This window comes from Artemia franciscana, chromosome 2 (assembly GCF_032884065.1).
Source record: "Artemia franciscana chromosome 2, ASM3288406v1, whole genome shotgun sequence".
Lineage (NCBI taxonomy): Eukaryota > Metazoa > Arthropoda > Branchiopoda > Anostraca > Artemiidae > Artemia > Artemia franciscana.
The window spans coordinates 66722269-66743108 of record NC_088864.1 but is presented as its reverse complement, the minus strand read 5'-3'; the positions used below and the strand labels follow the sequence as shown (position 1 = coordinate 66743108).

Genomic DNA, 20840 nt, shown 5'->3' with positions numbered 1-20840 from the left:
TATTCCAAAACACACGCACTGCAGAGAACATGATGCAAGCATGGACACAAGAGGGGGGTGGTGGTAACGATCGTCCCTCCCAAACGATTTTTTTAAGAATCCTTCCTAAGTTATACTATTGAGTACTATATACAGAAATAAGGACTGAAAAATCGACCGTTTTCTGAAATAAAAACATTGAAACATATCAACGCAATAGAATTGTTCAAAGAGGGTATGTGTTATAAACGTAAAACTGAAACGTTTCTGTGCTGTTAGAGAGAGCCCAAGAGAGTGCAGACCCAAGACAAGTAGGTTGGACAGTGACAGTACTGTGGTCTGTATAAGCATGCAAAGGTAAGCATCACTTATCACTGCTCTCCGGAGACAGAGACACAGCTAAATTGTACGTACTGCATACGTCCAAATGAAATAATTTTATTTTCATCACCAAACTCGCGCTGTAAATGTTTGCCTCCTTGCTAGCAGCCACACAACATTATATGAATCATCCTGACAATGATGCCAATTCGTCGGTTAACGATCTAATGTCTGCCCCATTTGGTGGCACTGAAATAGCTAACAATTGCGATGAAGCTACCGGCTTGTCATATGACAAGATTGGCAGTGCATTTTGATGCAGCGGACAACTCTTGAGCCAGTCTGATTTTTTGTCCAAAATTTTTCTCTTTGAGACTAGAAGAGAACTGAATCAGGTTCAGAATATGATGTCAAGAAAAAAAGGACAGATGGGTAAAGGATAAATGAGCTAGTATACCTGACCCTAGCAGCAGGAAATACATCTTCCAAAGAATATTACCGCAAAAAGAACCTCGTTGAGGTACGCCACAAAGAATAGTAGGCCTTATGGTGCCCAGCAACGGGTTCCACCTGTGAGAAAAAATAAGTATAACAAGGTGTCATGTCAAGGGAGATGTGAATTATACTCAATCAAATATTGACATAGACTTAGGTGAAGAAATAGAGAAAAGAAATTTCAGACTCCCCATTGGTATGGGGCGACACATGCTTCTTAAATCTCTTTACAGTAGGATGCAACGCCATTCGGCATCAAGATGACGTAATAAAAAATCAAATTGGCTCAAGAGTTTGTTGTCCACTGCGTCAAAATGCACGGTTTATCTTCTGTCAATCTTTTACCGCGTCTGCTTTTCACCTTGATTGGGATAAGTTTTGCAGCCTCAATTGTCTTTTTCGCTTTCAACAAAATTTTGTCTTTTTCCCAGTCAACTGACTAGGCCTTTTCTTATTCCTTGCTCTTTATCTTTATTTTTGAGTACCTTTGCCAACAGTGCCGGTAACAACATTAGAAACAGTCCCGTAATCCTCAAACATTGTCATTTAAACAATGGGTCCGTTCTTAGACGATTGTATTTTGAGAGAAAATTTTTTTATATATTTGTTTTGTCCCATTTCTATAGGAGCCTTTCACGTTGATGTCCAGACGCTTAGATTATCCATTCATCTTATATTGCAAACTTACCACACTGTGATGGTATCAAAGAGCAATTGAAAATATTACAACTCAACAAATACAACAGGCAACTAGTGCGTGACCTGCCCTTTGACTGGGGTCGCCTTCTGATTCGCCAACGGATATCGATGTTTGATAGCAATTTCGACCTTAACAAAGTTTCCCGATGCCTTGCGCAAGTTCCAAAGTGATCATTGATCTCCCGTCGCGTCACGTTGCGTCGATAGTAAACCCGGCCTTAATTCAATTATTTTAAACAAAATTGTAGAGGGGAGGGATTTTCCACTTTCTCTTTTTGGCACTACTGCCCCGTCCCAAATTAAGGCCCTGGATCCGTGCTTGACATGATGCCACAGTAATGAGGGACTAGTGACCCTGTATATGCTCTAGTGGGCAATTTCTAAGGAATTATTGAGTGACAATTTTGAATACGTGACGAAAAACAACTGTCACTGTCTACAGTTTCTCTGTCACTATCTACAATATACGCCACTATCTACACTAAGTCTGTCATTATGTACAGGATATGTCACTATCTACAGTATCTTGACATCCAAAATCAGTTAAGCGAGTCTTTAAGGGACCGTAGCAAGAACATTTTCGGGAAGCATTTCCCTGTATGAATAATTACCCTTTTTCTATTCTTCTCGACTTTTTCTTTTTCACTGCTTTCCTCATCTTCACTACTATCCGACTCGCCAGAAGAGCTTTCAATTCCGGAGCTTTCACTTGAGGTATCATCCGATTCACTTTCTGACTCTGAAAATTCAACAGCTTTGAACTCCAGATTACCACAATTGACGTAGAAACCTCCATGGACTGTGGATACATTCGGTGGTACAAATTCATCGTACTAAAAAAGAACAATTAAGTAACGTTATACTGTAATAAGTAATACCACAATTGACGTAGAAACCCCCATGGACTGTGGATACATTCGGGGGTACAAATTCACAATACTAAAAAAGAACAATTAAGTAACGTTATACTGTAATAAGGAAGAACATTATTAGTAAGAAAACATTAACAGAAACAAATGAAGTTTCTGACAATGTATTAATTAAAAAAACAATATATAAATAAATATCAATAATATCGTAAATTATCAATAATTAGAAACAAAACAGACGAACTATATGAGAACAACTCAGAAGACAGAACTGTTGACTGACAGTGACTATTGTTAAAAAAAAAAAAAAAAAAAAAAAAAAAAAAAAAAAAAAAAAAAAAAAAAAAAAAAAAAAAAATAGCGTATAGTCTTTTATGAGGACGGAAGAAAAATATTTTACCCTCTTCCCCAAACCCAATTCTAAGCCCCCCCCTCCCAAAAAAGACAGCAAAAAACAAACATTAAATCTTCTAGCCGTGAGAGAAAACAGGGTAGACTTATCTGAACTACTTATCAGAACAGACTTATCTTGACTTGACTTTATTAAACAAGAAACGATATACATAAATCTTATACAAAGGAAACAGGGAGGAAACTTGTTTAGTCTCCTTTAACAATAGAGAGAGAAAAAAGAAGAAGGAATTACACCTCAATAACTCACACAGAGTACATAAAAAAGAGAGAAAGAAAGAGAGAAGAAGCGAAAAAAAATCGACTCATGTAGACACGGATGGGACTTATAAACTAATTTATAAATAAATCACTTTACATTCAGTCCCTACTACTATAGGCAGAAAGAACTATCTCTTTCAATTTCTTTTTATATGTATAGAGTGATGGTGACTCACTTATTAAATCAAATAGTTTATATTTATTGGTAATCTCAGGAAGTTGATATCTTAAACTTAGTCTTGATTTCTCATTTTTAATCAAAGGAAAAAGAAACTTATTCCTTGCTCTTGATAAATGGCTATGTTTATTTTCAACTAAGAGTTAGTTTCATTTTAGTGAAAAAATTATCCCTACGTTGGATCTCTAAAAACCATATACCTATAATAAGGTGAAAAATTTGTTGTAAATGAAGAATATCAAGAAATAAAAATTATGTTTTAGTTTCAGATAATTCTTTTGTCTTCCTAGGGTGTGTTAAAAAAAGGCCCAGTTTCGAGGGCCATTCGTAGGTCCTCCTCGTTGCCAGCCTTCAAACTAACTGCTGTGTCATCTGCAAACAATATTGGTAATTCATCGTCCGAAGGCATGCATTTTGAAAGGTCATTTATGTATATCAAAAAAAGTAACGGCCCCAATACAGACCCTTGTGGAACCCCTATATTTTCTAAAGGAAAAATATGAGATGATTCCTCACCAACTTGGACTGTAAAACTTCTTTCTAATAAATAAGATCTCACTAACTCAAGAGCTATTCCACGAATTCCTACATTTTCCAATTTATCAAAAAGAATTGCATGTTCTATTGTATCAAAAGCTTTTTAATGTCAAAAAATATAGTTGCCGCCAAGTAACTATCATCCATAGCAACTGATAAGAAATTATGTAAAGCAGCTACTGCTTGCTCTGTTGACCTACCACGCAAGAAACCAAACTGATTGGGAGAAAAAAATTATTCTTTACCAGAAATGAAGTAAATCTACTTTTTATTATTTTTTCAGAAACTTTAGAAACAGGTGATAAAATAGCAAAAGGCCTGTAATTATTTGGATTATCTTTATCGCCTTTTTTAAACCAAGGTAAAACCTTAGCTACTTTAAGACAAACTGGAAAAAAAACCCTTTTTCATGCTAGAATAAAAAAAAAAATAAAAGCGGCTGACTAAGTACTTCAGCTAATTCTTTAAACAGAGAAGTCGACATACCGTCACATCCTATCGAAAATCCGTTTTTCAAACTAGTAACAGCTTTCTGAAATTCCAAGAACTGGATTGGGTACATAAAAATAGTCTTATCTAATTTATTTGGAATATATTTTCTATGATTATGTGACCCATCAAAAATTTGATCCACTAGATCACGTCCAATTTTCCTTAAATCGATAGCAAATGCTTCTGCCATTCAGAGGCGCTATTTGGGGGGGGGGGGTCAGGGGTGGGAAAATACCCACCCCAGATTTTTCAGGGGGGCCCAAGCTTCCACCACAAAGAACCCTTTGCCGGCCATAATAATCCATTATGTCCAACATAATCCATTCTGTTCAATTGATTTGAAATTACTGCACGCCTTTTAACCAAAGAGCGTAATTACCTGACAACCCTTAGGGTAATTACGCTATTTGCTATTAATCATTGTAAACTTTAAAAGTAGGTTAGATTCATAATAAAAGTCTCAAGTTCTGTCAAATGCCCATTTCCTAGGTGATTATATTAATATTATAAATTCTGAATATTTGCAGTAATTCCTCTAAATTGACAGATTAAAATAGTTCAGTTCCTGTCAAATGTTTTGATGTTCATTTCCTTGTTTTAGTGAATATAAGCCACCGTTTTAGATTGCTCGAGCCAGTTCTTATTCTGTTTCTGTCCTCATTTTATGTACATTTACTTTATCATATGTGCAAATAGACATTTTTATGCTCGACAAATAAACTTTATGAAAGTTAGAGACGCCTGACATCGATCCCCAGATTGTAGGCCAACGCTACCATAAGACTCTAAAGACGAGAGCACAGAGAGAAGTAGAAGACTTTACATCATTAAGCCTATTAGTTTTTTAGCTAGGTAAATATAAAGGTATTAATAGCCATTAGCATTAGAACTCAAAAGATCACCAATCATCTGAAACAATTTGTGACAACTTCGACGCTAGGAAAGAACTTCGTCCAATCCGGAAATCGGACTACTACTTTGGTGGATGAAATGAAGCAAGAGTACTCCGAGACTTTTGACCGTCTACTAGCCGAATTTGACAGAAGGTTCACAGATAACTTGCCAGTGCTAAGCACACTCGAAGCCTTGGGTCCAAGCTCAACAAGGTTTATGGACACAGAGTTGCTCAAGCATTTCTCTGCTCTTTACGGCGAGCTGGATATCAACAACATTCTTCTCGAATCTCAAGCTGGCATTGCCAAGCGTTTCTTGCTGGATGAGGAGAAAAATCCGGAAAACTTCCTAGACATTGTCGACCATCTTCAGGCATTACCAGTGGCTTACTCAGAAGTAATTAAAGTACTTTGTATTGCTGCCACACTTCCTGTGACAACAGCGAGGAATGAGCGTTTGTTTTCTAGCCTAGAAACAGTGAAAAACTACCTGCGGTCTACAACAGGAGACGATCGTCTCAGTCACCTCCTTTTAATTGGACTACAACCAGCTTGTTGACAATTTTGCAAAGATGAAACCTCGGCAATTCCCCTTGTTACCTTGAGTGTAAATATGTTTGATCTGAAAGATTTCTGCTGAAGGAGAACCGAGATTTTGGTTACAACCCTCAGCATGTTAGTGAAGAATACTTTCACTGATGTGTTGTTTACTTAAATATGAAAGTTTCTCGCTGAGGAAGGCCAGCCTGTAGTCTGGTTGAATTTTCCACTTTCAGTTTAATCACTTAACCTCGTTGATTGTGATCTTCAATGTTATAATTAATCTTAGAGGTCAGTGTGGGTGAGTTCCACATTTGGTTACAGTACATTTCCAAGCAACATACGGTGCTGAAAATGCGTTTTTACTTAGAATATTCAATCAATGTGCTGCCAAAACCCAATAAAGACATTTTTTCTTACGCGACACGAAGTGAGTTGAGGAGGGGGGGTCAAGATGGAGTCCATGCCCACCCTAAGATTAGGCCCAAATGGCGCCTCTGCTGCCATTACTGTCTCATCCGTTATTTTAACTCCTTCATTAGTTGTGATATAGGATGGAATAATTCTTGTTTTGACATTACTTATTCTTTCATTTATTATTTTCCATGTTTTCGGTGGTGAATCGCATTCACGAAATTTCTTTTAATAATATTTTACTTCTGCCTCTCTGAGAACAAAAGTTAACCGATTTTTATACTTTTTAAAGTTTTCAATATTAATTTCATTTGGATACTGCATCTTCACCTTAAATAATCTATTTTTTTCTTTTATACTATTTAACAAGCTTTGAGTAACCCATGGCTTACGAGGTAAATCCTGACTTTTTCTTAATACCAAAGGACATACTCGGTCAAATATTTGGTTAAACTTACTATAAAATAAAGCAATTGACTGATTTGGGTTTTCAATATTCAACAGCTCACTCCAGTCTATATCTCTTATTTTTATTTTCATCTCATCTATTTTTTTCTGGTTAATTACCCTCTTATAACTTTTATTTGGTCTCTTTCCACGCTCCATTCCGGATCCAGAGAAGTCAGAAACAACAACACAATGATCAGACGTATCATTTAAAATAATATGGGTATCAAAGCAATTTTGCAATGTGAAAATGTTATCAATAAGAGTTGCATGATTATCAAAAATTCTTGACGGTAGTAAGCAAGTAGGTAAAAAACCATTCAAAAATGAAATGTTCAAAAATGCCAATCCCTGATTAGATGTCACAGCATTATGACGCATTAAATCAACATTAAAATCTCCCATTACATAAAATATATAGATGGTGTTGTTGGGTGAGAGCATCTAGCAATGACTCATATTGTCTTAAAAACTCTTGAAGACTAGAAGACGGTGGCCGATATACTACAATTACCAAAAACGTATTTCTTCCACCACTCACTTCTACTACACAACTCTCAAATACCATCTCAACATTCCAAATCATAAAATCATTACGTAAAGAAGATGTGAAGTCATCTCGTATAAAAATACCTACTCCTCTCCTCCTAATCTTTTTGCGACTAACACCGAAAAATCTATAATTTTCATAATGTTGAAATGTATTATTTTCGCCAAGGAATGTTTCACATATTCCTAACCCATCTGTTGAAGATACTTTTAAAAAATCATGCAACATGGATGCATAGAGCTAGATCATAGGCCAACTACAGTCATAAATCCAATAAATAAATCGCAAATATTCATCATAAACTATAAATCCACTAAAAAAAAAACTAAGCGACTATTTCTATCTATTCTATCTATATATCTATTTCTCATACATGTATCTCACTTACAGGACTTTATACCACTTAAGCTTTACTTTTTCTTCATTATCAATTAAGCATAATACAGGTGGGACCACTGGGGGGATCCAAGCACTAATTCCCTTTACTTTAAATTCTTTTTGTTTAATTCTAAGGGAATTGCGAATGTCACGAACTCCTTTTGTTACATCATCTGTCATATAGATATAAGGGGATTCACGTCCGGCTCCTCTTTCGAACGGGTTTTCACGTAATTTCTTGTTTCCCTGAAGCATACAGAAATTGGTCTTTTATCATCCTGAAGCTGGATTTTGATAAATCTATCCGTAAACTCAAGTAGATCAAATCGGATATTAAATCCAAGGTGGGAAAGTAAGGTATCAACATGGTCTTTAACCCTTGATTTAGATTCACTTTTAATGTTCCGTATAATAACATTCCTTCTTTTATTCATGTTTTCTAACACAAGGACTCTAGATGCTAATTCACCAAAACCAGGCTCCTTTTCAATTTGATTTCGTAATGCCGATATTTCCTACTTGATACTAGATAATTTATTTTCTTGGGCCGTTCTTGCTAATTCTAGATCTTCCACGCGAGATTTTAGGGACTCTAAACATGACTTAATGTCAACGATTTCCATTTTTATTTCTAAGACATCATTTTTAGTTGCTTCAACTATTTCAAGGATTTTATCTAACTTTGAGATATTATTAGTCGACTCCGTGGATCCTCTTGAATCCTCTAAATCACTTTGTCTCGATCGCTTCCCGCTTAACCATATTTATTTTCAATAATGTTTATAATTTTCAAAAAATAGATAAACGAACGCCCAAGATAATTCAAATCCAATTTTGTACAGCACTCGCAAAAATGATGCTATTACTCCGAATTCATTGAAAAAATATCAAAGAATTTACTTGTCAGAGTTAATCCGGCTGAAAATTGTATAGTGCAAATACAGATGTTCACTGAATGGGAATGTTAGTTCAGTACTGGAAATCTGAGAACACTTATCAGTGTTCTCGGAGCTGAAGATATGATCGGACGTGACTTTAGAACACAGCCAATTATATTACAAAATCAATTATAGATACTTCTGGAAAAAAAAAACAACTGTGAAATCGCATTCGTGTCCAACTGCTATGCTCAATTTGGATTTGTATTTTTTTTTCGATTTGTCAGTTGTTTTTTTTTGTTATTTTTTTGCCTATACTCCAATCTGACCACATCGGAAAAACATGTCAAAACAATCACATTAAAGAAAACATCTAATAATGTTGTGATTCCACAGCAGAAAATGAGAAAAAATTAAGAGCTATCAATGCTGAAAGATTGGTCAACTACAAGTTAATTACTCTTAGAGGTATATTGTATGAGACTGATTCACACGTGCACTTTTTTTAAGATAACACTTAGAGGGACCCGTATGCGTTAAAAAAGAATGGGAAAGGCATTACAACAGGGAATAATTACAAGGGATCAAAAGATTTCGTGGCATTTACGATTTGGGTCAAGCACCCTTCGAAGTTGCGTGAATGCTTTTAGGCATTTTAGTGACTTTATATTTGACAGAAAGGGTTGCGCACAGCCACTCCCAAGCTAACACGTACAACATAAATTAATCTATTTAAGTTTTAGCAGATCTGTATGAATGAATCAAGGAACATTAAGCAAAACCATGAAAAGGGGATAAATCTTAAAGATTACGAGGAATGGACAGGAGGTGAAAGCCTCCCTCCTCTGTATACGCGCCATCTTAAATGTATTTAATTTTTGACCATAATCTTGCCTCCTTCGCCATTAGTTCTATATCACTGTCACTACGCCGGTCCTGTCTCTATGCATAGATGGCATGGTATGCAAAAAGTACATAGCATCCTTTTCTTTGATGAAGGTATTGAACGTGCGTGTCATCATATAAACTCGGTTTTTTCTTAAATAAAAAAAAAACCTGCTACATTTTAGCTGGTTACATTTATATTCGAACGTACATTTAGGTAAATCATCACACATTTTGTCATCAGCTCTAAGAAGTTAAATAGCTTAATTAGTAAAATCAAAAATTAATTAGTATTCATTAATAACGGCAGAGTTTTAAAGGAGTAGATGATACATAATCAAACAAGGCCGTTGTTAGGGGACAGATACGCTCAAGTCATAGCTGAGAAGTTCTTACGCAATATTTATAACTTAGAAGTTTAGAAGATTAGAAGATTCTTCATTAAAGACGGGAGGAAAAACAAAATTGTAATAATTAATCCGGATTAACCTAGAACCTTGACAAGAACATGCGTGAAATAAAACTGTACATAAACGTTGCGAACACTTTATTCGGGGAAGGTTTTACAGTAGACACTGGTAGAAACGCTAAGTCACGATTTTATACTCAAAAGGCTAGGCTGAAGGCATAAGGACCTACAAGAATAAGTCGTTGCATGAAACTGATTCAAGCACGGAATATATGGTCACAAAACTCTTCATCTCTCAATTCACAGATATCCCCCTGTCGCAAAAGGATATCCTCCTTCTCGGCCGAAAAGATATCTGGCGCATGTCCTGTAAATAATTGCGAGACTAATTGCGCCGTTCACTTTCATTTTCACTAGCTGCTAATTTTAATTTGACTTCCGCTGCCGTAATTTAGAAGGCGTCTTCTGATAGCTTTACTACCTAGATTTATTATTGAATTGTAGATAGTTACCTGGATTATAAATTAGCTATAAATTAGTACTTCCATGGTTTTCCTACGTTAATTCAACAGGAGAGGAGGAAACTAAAAAATGAAGCTAAGACCTAAATTTTTGCAATAATATTAAATATCTGTTTTGGTTAATCTCCATTTAAAATAGCTAAAATCATATAAAAATAGCTAAAATCAAAAGCTATAATTTTCAACTATTTATTAAAACAAGAAAAAATGTATTAGAAGGCAGGTGTCAAGAATTGACAAAGCGGTAATAGTACAAGAGAAGAAAAACAGAAAGAACGAAATTGCACAGTAAAACATTTTTTTCTTTTTAAGTATTAAGTGGTGGAAGCCAGAAGTAACCCCCGTCCTCTCCCACACGCATATGTGTCTCTGTTTGAAATTCCGTTGCGCACCTAAATTTATTCATTAAATATGGAAGAAAAGAATAGGCCTTTTTGTAGCATCTGATAGCTGTCTACGTGACGAATATCACGTTCAAACGGAACAATTAGTCTGATATTCATTTGCTTCTCTGCCACTGCATGGGGCAAAGGTAGGCAATTTAAGGAGAGGGATCAATTATGAGTTTGATAAATTACACCCGGTGTTTCTAATTCTAAGGCTATCCTTCCAAGTTTTGCTGATAATACCCACTTTACTGTCGCAGCAGACTTCAGCTGATTTAACAGAAATAATGGAAAAGGGTGTGCTATGCATAAATAAGTGGATGAGAGTAAATAAACTGTTGCTAAATCCTAGCAAATCAAATTGCCTTGGCACTTGTCTGTTATAGAGCTGACCACTCAAGTTGTTCATCCATTGAAGCACTGTAGAACTGGTTTCTTTGTTTAGTTTCTTTCAGCTTAGCGTGAGACAAGACAAAGAAAAGGGACAGAATAGATGGGAAATATATAATTTGGGCTACATATTTGCACATTTAGGGGGTGGGAGGAAAGTGTGAAGTTGGAGCACAATTGTTACTCCATGATATGCTGAATAATTGTACCTAACACATTTTTCATACATACTCACTATAATTTACCCCCCTCCCCTTTATGTGCAAATATATAGCCCAAATTTGTTTCAAAAGCATTCTATTTTTTTATCATACTTCGTACGTTTCATTAGGATTAACCTAACTTCACTTCTTGAGCGGTCGACACTATAACAGACAAGCACTGTTTTCTTACATATGGTAGGTCTTCTAATTATAATCCTTGGATTACTAATATACAAATAGATAATTGTATAGTCAAACGTAACAATATTATTAGATATCTTGGTGTTATTCAGGGTTTTACATATCATATATCTTTCATTAAGAGTAAAAAAACAAATGTTGGAATGATGAAGAAGTTGAAGAATATATTCCCGAATTATGTGACGAGATTATTTTTTCGCTTAGTCCATCCATATTCAGTATATTGTGGAAAAATATAGTCAAGTACGTTTTCAGCTTATGTAAAGCAATTAGTTGTGATGCAGAACCTGGCACTGCGAGGGTTGAGTGGATATAGGAGATGTACATCAGTTATATCTCAATATGTACAGTTAAATATTATCACTCTGTCAGGTCCAGGAAAATTTTATCATGGATTATTCATGCACATGCATTATTCCAAACTAGTACCTAAGTGTTTCCTAAATTTATTTATTTCTGGTAATTTTATTCAAAATTATCTTACACGAAATGCTGATAATGTATGGACACTTTGTCGTTAGAACTAGATCTTTATTTTCAATACGTCATACTGGGCAAATGTTTGGAATAACTTGCCCGAATTTTGAAAAAGTCTGCGAATGTATGTTGTTTTTGTAGAGATCTTAAAAAATTTGTCTCCAATTGTATTATTTTTGAAGTTTCATGGAAAATATAAGACCTAGCAGGGAAAATCTTGAACCACATTAAGATTTAGGGGGGTTAGGTTCTCTTTCCTCCCTGCGTATAGGCCTCATTTCAATTTCAGGTTTTGATCGGCAAAACGATAATCTAAAGAATCTACTCACGGCTTCAGTATTATCTATAAAGGGATCAGTTTCATCATACCCCGCTCCAATATCGACAAAGTCATGTTTTCGTCGCTTTTTTGATTTTGCTTCATTTCCCTAAAAAGATATAAGAAAATGTAAAATTAAAACAGTACCACAAGCACAAGTAAAATAAAAGTAAGCAAAAAAAAAGTAAAAATAAATGACATTAATATAATACCAACAGCATGCTAATTATCTTACCCTAAATTCTTCCAAGCCCAGTTTTTGCTATTTTCGCATGTTACTTAGATTTATCCCCAGTTATCAGAAATTCATCAGTCAAATGGGTAATTCATAGATCTAAAGATCGATATGTTCGTTTTTTTTGGGCATCCTTGTTGATGAAAACTAGACTTTCAAACGTCACATTGCTTTGATCAAAATGAAGATATGCAGGAGTCTTGGTATTTTAAGGAAACTTAAACATATTTTCTCTGGATCAATTTTGAAAATCCTTTTTCACTGCTTGATCCAATCGTAAGTTTCTTACTGTCCAATAGTATGGATGTCAACCTTTCCTTCATTGTTAAAACCACTTTCTAAAGTTTACAATAAAGCTAGAAACCTCATTAAGGAAACTAATCGTTCAAGAGTTATCCCAATTCTTGATCTCGAGACACTGTATATTCTTTCGTGTGCATGTCTTACTTTTTCTCAGCTTCGTGGTGACCTCCATCATCCCTCAGTGTTCCACCATCTTTCACCTCTGATCAGAATAATTATAATCTTCACAATACGAAAAATCATACTTAAGTTTCTTTTATTCCTTGTGTAAGGTCAGATTTTAATTCTTTGATGGCGAGACATATTGTGTGGAATAAGTTGCCCGAATCAGCTCGAAGGTGCCACTTATTCGATTTGTTCAAAAAAAAAATTGTTAAAAATTCCTTGGCTTCTTAGAGGTTATTTATCTATTTTTATTTCGTTGGAGTCTATTTAATCTACTGATCTACTTCATTAATTTAGATTATTCAATCTTTTAGTCTATTTGGTTTTCTTTTCTATTTTTTATTTTATTTTATTTATATTTTCTTTTCTTTTCCTTTTTAGCTCTTGTCTCTGTGAGTAAGTGATTATTTAAAAAGAAAATCTTCTCTGAGTAAGTGACTCATTTATCTTCCTCCTTCGTTACAGGCCAAAGAGCCTTTGGGGGAATAGTAAAATGTAATATTGTATGTGTATTTCAAGATGAATAAATCTTGTCTTATCTTAAAAAAAATAAGTAAGAAAAGTAAGTAAAAAAGTAAAAGTAAAAATAATAAAAGTAGAACAATATCGAAACCCAGAATCAAAAATGCAAAACTCACGAAAAATTTAACAAAAAATAGGCTACTCAATTTATATATATATATATATATATATATATATATATATATATATATACTCAATTTATATATATATATATATATATATATATATATATATATATATATATATATATATATATATATATATATATATATATATCTTGTTAGATCATAATGGAAGGTTAGTCCTCCTTAATCTAACTTGCTTAGATAGCATCTGAAGTTACTTAAATAAATGGGGTACAAGTCAAAAAAACTAAGCCATTTTTTGATGTGTCGAATTTCGCTTCGAAGCCGGATTTTACATCACTTTGGTGTTATTGTTTAGATATTAGACTCAAGAGAAACCATATATCACCACAACAGTTAGCAATGCGAAAAATATGGCTCTATCCCGTCGATAGCAATTGCGTAATTTCGTCAAAATTCTGGAGGAATAAAGTTGTAAGGAAGGAATAAAAGGAAGGAGTAAGGTACTGGAGGAATAAAGTTGTAAAAACTGAAAAAAAACGAGCCATTTGACACCATGTTTCTGTTGATGCTTGAATTTTCAAGGCTTATCTTAATTTTGACATGATTTTTGAAAAGACTAAATTTCACACGTGGGGGGCTAATTTGGGCTAGGGGGCAAACGAAGGTATGAGGGGCCATTCCCCCGTCCCATAGCAAATTACACCCCTGGCCGCTAGAGTAATAATGACAGAAAGACGGCGCTGGGTATGATAAGTTTTGCGGACGAAGGATGACGGATTGCTAAGAATCGTCCTTTTCCACCATCCATCTAGGGTCAAACGAAAAGCAGATCGTCCCCAAATGGGGTGGGTAGAGGGCGCAAAAAAATTAAAGGAAATTGGAACTTCTTGGACTTTGAACAGATTGGCATAGAGGTTGAGCGTGCATAGCTGCTGAGGCAGCTGTGTTGATCTCAGGCGACCTTGGACTTCAGCAAATTGTGAGAAGTAGTAGAACTAGATGTGAAACCTCGCTAAGAGCTTAAAATTTATTAACAAAATAAGTTGTATCTCTAGAGAGGCGGTAGGTGAACTGCAATAGATCAGATCAGTTCAGAACGAGCTTGTTCAGATACTAGTGCTGTGACAGGAGTCAAATTTTGTTTCGCGAGCCAAATTTTTAGTCGACTATGGAAAAAAATGTGGAAAAAAGGTGGTAAATACACTCTAACTTTTGGGCACAACGATGTCTATCGTAGACTGCAATCCCATACACAAGTTACTCCGATCCAAAGCAAGTCTTATGGTCGGGTTACACTATAATCACAGTAGAGGATTGCAATTTTTGCAATATAGTTACGCGTGAATACAGCACCGACCATGCCTCCATTGCTTGGTGAGAAGGGATGCGTTCGATTTTCAAGCGTAATTTGTGCGATTGAAGGATCAGATTGAAGATTTAATGCACGATTTTCTCAAATTGGTAAAGATGGAAGCTTGTAAGAGCAATATTTCTATCTGTATGCCGAATCAGATAAAAGATACAGAATTGTATCTTTTATACAATGAAATATACTCGAAAGCAAATTAGTCATGAAATAAGCCTTTATTACCATGTTTCCCGCTCCTATAGTACAAGTGAGGAGTCGAAATCAAGAAAAACTTCTTTTTTTTTAATTGAAAGTGTGACTGTGACGGGCTTCGGTCACTGTACATATGGCTCTCGAACTAATATGCAGCAGTGATGATTGTGTTTAGCAGCAGAAAAACTAAAGATAGATACGATGGCTTGCATGTTCTCCGTTAAATATTTTGCCTCTAATAATTATTGGCACCACCTCCAAATGTTTAATCTTAGAGCTTGCATGCCTGGCGCTCTTTATTTAGGCGCTCTTTATTTAGTCGCCCTTGGAGTCCGCCGGATTTTACTCCACGTGCAAATCAAATAGTCTAGAAATATAAGCATCTCTTGTTAATTTCAAAGTAACATACAAGCGCCCCATCTTTGATAACTTTAACAGTATCTCAGACAAATGCCATAGAGTATTTCGCGAAGTTTCGGTTTAGTTTGTTTCAAGTTTGTCACGATAGTGACCAGCACATAAAAAGCGTTAGTGATGAACAATCAACTTTAATCTACAAAAGCAGCAACAATACTTACACACAATTTTTTTTCCAGTATGATAGAATTAAACGTAGCCAGACTAAAAACTGAATTTGAACTGAATTTTTTTATTGAAAAAATTGAAAAATTAGCCACATGGTAAAGATGAATTCTATAATTGTTTAGTTCATTCAGGTTTTTTGCAATGTGTTAATATTTGTGATTTGGTAAAATTTATAATATTTAGTTTACCTATTGTTGCTAAAGGGAGGGATATATTAATAGGATAAGCTTGTTTTGGTTTTACTTGGTTGTTTTACATTTGCTGGTTTTTTTTTCATAGGCATGTATTTTGTGGGTGATACCTGACGCGGGGATGCCATGGATATTCTGTGGTAGCCACAACACTGTGCTGGGTAGAGAATTTAGAGTGGCGAAACCCTATATAGGCCAGTGTATTCTCCTGATGAGCCCTTATGTTGGGTGTTGCCTCTGAATTATTTTTTCTATTGTTCGGTAAATGACGACTTATACTTATTGACGACATGACTGCCTGTCCATGGATTATTCTTTATGGTTGATTGTGCGTGGCTATGCTGTTTGACCTATGTGATTGTATGGATGAGTAGGGTTAAGGCCCCATTCAAGTGCTGGTCTATATTAATCACTAATTTAGGAAAACAGTCTTCCTTTTCTCCTTCTGTCTCTTTTTTTTTTTTTTTTTTTTTTTTTTTTTTTTTTGTGTTTGTGCTGTAGCATTGGTGATTTCTCTTTTCATGATATATATTTTTTTCTTTTTGCCAAGTCTCTGGAGTCCCGCATCGCCTGATTTCAGGTGGGGGTTTTGTCATTTTGAATGAACTCACTTTCCTTCTGTCTCTTCTTCTCTTTAATTTGTTAGCTTTATCTTTATGAGTAGATGTTTTTTTTTATTTTATGTGATGAAATGATTCATAGTTGAAATTCTTATTTCGTGATTCCCTTCTTTTACGGGCCACGGAACCTTTGTGGGGATGTTACTGATTTTTTCTTTTTCTTTTGGTTGAACTTTATCTTATCCTATCATCATCAACAGCAGTGGCAATGCAAGATCCTTTCAAAATGCATTTTGGACGGGAACGAACATTTCCAGAAGGCACAGATTCGTACACAAACGCAGAATACGGGCAAAATATTTGAAAAATATATAATATATATAAGAAATCATAGACAATATTATAAAAATCTGGATATCACAAGAGGAAAATGCATCCGAAGGTGTCTATCCTGTCGGTGTGGAACATGGGCACCCATAAGCTGAATTTTAGTTGTGGGGGAGGCATACCTGGTCTAATCGCCACTTCCAATGCTGTTTAACAGAAATCTCAAAACAAAAGTATAAAAACATAAGGCAGTGTCATTCATCCAGAGGGATGAATCCATCCATCCAGAGGGAACAAACAGACAATTTCCTACATTCTAAGTGGGACGTTAAACCTAGATATCCTCCCCATAGCAGCCTTGACAGTGAGAATTTTCTTGATTTAGATACATTATTATAATTAGACAACTTAAATACTCACATATTTTAATTCATATTTCTTAGCTAGCTCCTTCAATTGGTCTTCATCATCAGATGCAAAAGGGTCAAGGCCTGATCCATTTACTCCCTTTTCTTGAACTCGTTTCTTCTTCTGAAAAAAGAGGTATCACGCTTAGCTTTCACTGAGTTTTTGTTATATGAACTCTTTATTAACTACTAAATTACAAAAAGCATAAATACACACAACCGTCGGGGGAAGGGTCAAACAGCCTGATGTTGGACGGCTGCAATCCTCTAATTCTCAACCTAATTAATAAAAAAAAACAACAAATATTAAAGAAGGACAAAAACACTCTCACTCAATTACCCCTTAATACCAGAATATACATAAACAAGGCTAACAATAATAATATATATATAAAAAAAATTAACTCCCCACTCCCAATAAATGTTTTTTTTAATTTATATATTGAAATATGTTTATTTTGTTTTTAATAAATTTTGAATATAAATAAATGTTTTTTAAATATATATATATATATATATATATAAATATATATTTCTATAAAGCCGAATCTTGAAAAGGACCTTTTATAGGGAAATGTTGATATGAACAGTCTTGATAAACAAGACCTTTAGAAATATTTTATCTACTTGATGAAAAATACTCGTAAACTTTCTTTTTCTTTTATGTACAAGCTAAAAGGAAAAAAATAGTCACTATAAAATATAGATACATAATAAAATATAGAAAAATTACAAATATTATATACAAATATTTTATATGGTATACAAATATATTAAAACCTTTGGCCGAATTATTTACAGTTCCCCTGCAAATTCATGGAAACAGGAGCTTCAACGTCTTAATTTTTTATTCGATAATTACACACAGACCTTAATTATTAGACTATATTGGACGGTGTAATCGGAAAGTTATTCATCAATCCTCCGTTCGGGGTTACAACAACCAAGTAAAGGGCCACTTAAAACAAGATTTTACTTAATACCAAAATTTGGCTAGGACTAATCTGAGCCAATCAGATTTTTCTAATTTTTTTTTGACTGGCAGAAAAATTCTGGTTGGCTCTAATTTGCAGTGGCTGGGACTTGGAATTTGAGAATATCATTGTTAATGGTGCATAACTCAGCATATTATGCGTATTATATGCGTATATATCATGCATATTTATATATATTAAATAAAAAAACTAGTTTTTTTTTTAACTGAAAGTAAGGAGCGACATTAAAACTTAAAACGAACAGAAATTACCCCGTATATGAAATGGGTTGTCCCCTCCGCAATCCCTCGCTCTTTACGCTAAAATTTTTAATTGTTTTAAAAAGTAGAATTGTGGCAAAGAGTCAAAGTTTAGCGTAAAGAGCGAGGGATTGCGGAGGTGACAACCCATTTCATATACGGGGTGATTTCTGTTCGTTTTAAGTTTTAATGTCGCTCCTTACTTTCAGTTAAAAAAAATAGTTTTTTTTATTTAATTTCTGAACGTTTTTGAATTAATGCATGTTTGATTTTGGCTCTCCGCACATAAATTATTAAAACGAAATTTGAATATCAATTCTTTTTTCTGGTCAAAAGGCTTTCTCTTAGTTTAGAAATAAGGGGTGGGGAAGGAGGCGTAGTTGCCCTCCAATTTTTCGGTTACTTAAAAAGGCAACTAGAACTTTTAATTTTTAACGAACGTTTTTATTAGTACAAAATTTACGTAACTTAAGAATTAACTTACGTAACAAACTTTTATATTCTTATATTTTTATTATATATATGAGGGGGTTTGTCCCCTCGTTAATACCTCGCTCTTTACTCTAAATCTTAAGTTCTGTCCCAATTCATTAAGAATGACCCCTGAATCAGAAAGGCCGTAGAATAAATAGTTGAAATTACTAAAAATACTTTAGCATAAAGAGCGAGCTATTTATCTCCTCCTAAATACCTTGCTCTTTATGCTAAAGTATTTTTAGAGCCCCTCGTATGCTTAATAATCTCTGTTCGTTTTAAGTTTTAATGCTACTCCTTACTTCCAATTGAAAAACTTTTTCATGTTTATTTTTTCATTGTTTTTTTTTTATAGTAATGCTAGAAAATCCTGCGCCCTTTTCACTGAATTTCTCTTCCCCCTTGACATATTCCTCCAAGGAAAGCTCATCCCACATAGCCCTCTCCCCTCAACCCCACCCCCAAACCAAAAAAAATCCCCCTGAAAACGTCTGTACACTTCCCAATAATCATTACTGTATGTAAACACTGATCAAAGTTTGTAACTTGCAGCCCCTCCCCCAGGGACTGTGGGGGAGTAAGTCATCCCCAAAGACATAGTTACTATGGTTTTCGACTATGCGAAAAAAAATGGTTATCTCAAAATTTCGATACGTTGATTTTGGGAAAAAATGAGCGTGGGAGGGGGCCTAGGTGCCCTCCATTTTTTTCGGTCACTTAAAAACGTCACTAGAACTTTTCATTTCCGTTAGAATGAGCCCTCTTGCGACATTCTAGGGCCACTTGGTCTATACGATGACCCCTGGGGAAAAGAAACATCAGGGGGTGGGGGTAAAGCATAGCATATATTAAATACGTAAACTAACCATTGCTGTATTTAATATATGCTATGCTTTACCCCCCTCCCCCCTAATGTGCAAATATATAATAGCTCCATAACGGTGAGTTTGCGGTAATTTGCAAGAGAGAAAATATGTTCCAAAAGTCAAAATGCATCTATTAACAATGGTTTCATGACCCTAAACAATTGTTCAGGTAATAGGAACATTGACCAAATTTTTATCTCAAAATTTTGATCAGACAATTTTGGGTATAAAAGGGATTGGGAGGAGGACTAGCTGTCCTCCAATGTTTTTGGTCCCTGGAAAGGGGAATGATCCAGGGAATGGTCTCTGAATTTTTTTTTCAGCCAATTAGCCAGCCAAGATAGAAAAATGCCCTCTCTTTTCCATTATAAAACCCATCTGTAAACAACTGGAAAATTGCGGTCAATGCCCCAGAGGATGCAGTGTCAAGTCTTCGATGGAAGTATATTTTACGGACATCTGAGAAAATTCTGAATAAAACAATGGTACTTGTGTATTAGCCAGTACATGCTCGAAAATTGACCCAACACTTGTGTATTATTAAGAACAAATTCAATAAGTGAAGTTCGGTTCTTTCGTGAAATAAACTACGATGCAGGTATATTTTAATTAAATGTTTTATTTGTAGAGGTGATTAGGTTAAACTAAGTTAGGTAATTGATATAATGCACCCCCAATGTGCAAATATATAGCCCAAACTTTAAATAAAGCTAATAAAATAATAAATGGTATTCTAACTGTCAGAAAACCACGTATTTACACGCAAATTGACTTTTTTCAAACATGGCCTATTGTTACACTTCCAAAAATGTCCCTTCTCGTAAGAGTATAAAGTCATGTTGTGTCCATTCACGCACTCTTTTGTTGTGGGCAACAGCCCCTTATCCTGGAAATATAATTGCCTCTTTTTCAGTCATTTGCAAATCCCAAATCTGCATTTCAAAATCCATGTTCAGACACTATCTTCTATCACTATGCGCGGCAAACTTAATTGAGTTTTGTCTTTATGACTATGAAACTGGATTTTCTCAGTAAAATTCTTGAGTGTGGTATGAATAATGAACAAGTATCAAATATCTCATTAAAATGTACCTGCATCGTAGTTTATTTCACAAAAGAACCTAATTTCACTTATTGAGTGTGTTCTGAATAATACACAAGTACACTTTCTATTTCTAATCTAATAAA

General features: G+C 34.8%; 1 protein-coding gene across 1 annotated transcript in view; it reads right to left on the bottom strand.

Moving 5' to 3' along the window:
* LOC136043982 (yemanuclein-like) overlaps positions 1–20840 on the bottom strand; it is a 66916-nt gene that overhangs the window by 42863 nt on the left and 3213 nt on the right. Inside the window, exons 2-4 of the mRNA XM_065729067.1 lie at positions 17092–17202; positions 12144–12242; positions 2106–2327 (exon numbers count right to left, since the gene is read on the bottom strand). Coding sequence (XP_065585139.1) covers positions 2106–2327; positions 12144–12242; positions 17092–17202 — 432 coding nt within the window. The remainder of the gene's footprint in view (positions 1–2105; positions 2328–12143; positions 12243–17091; positions 17203–20840) is intronic.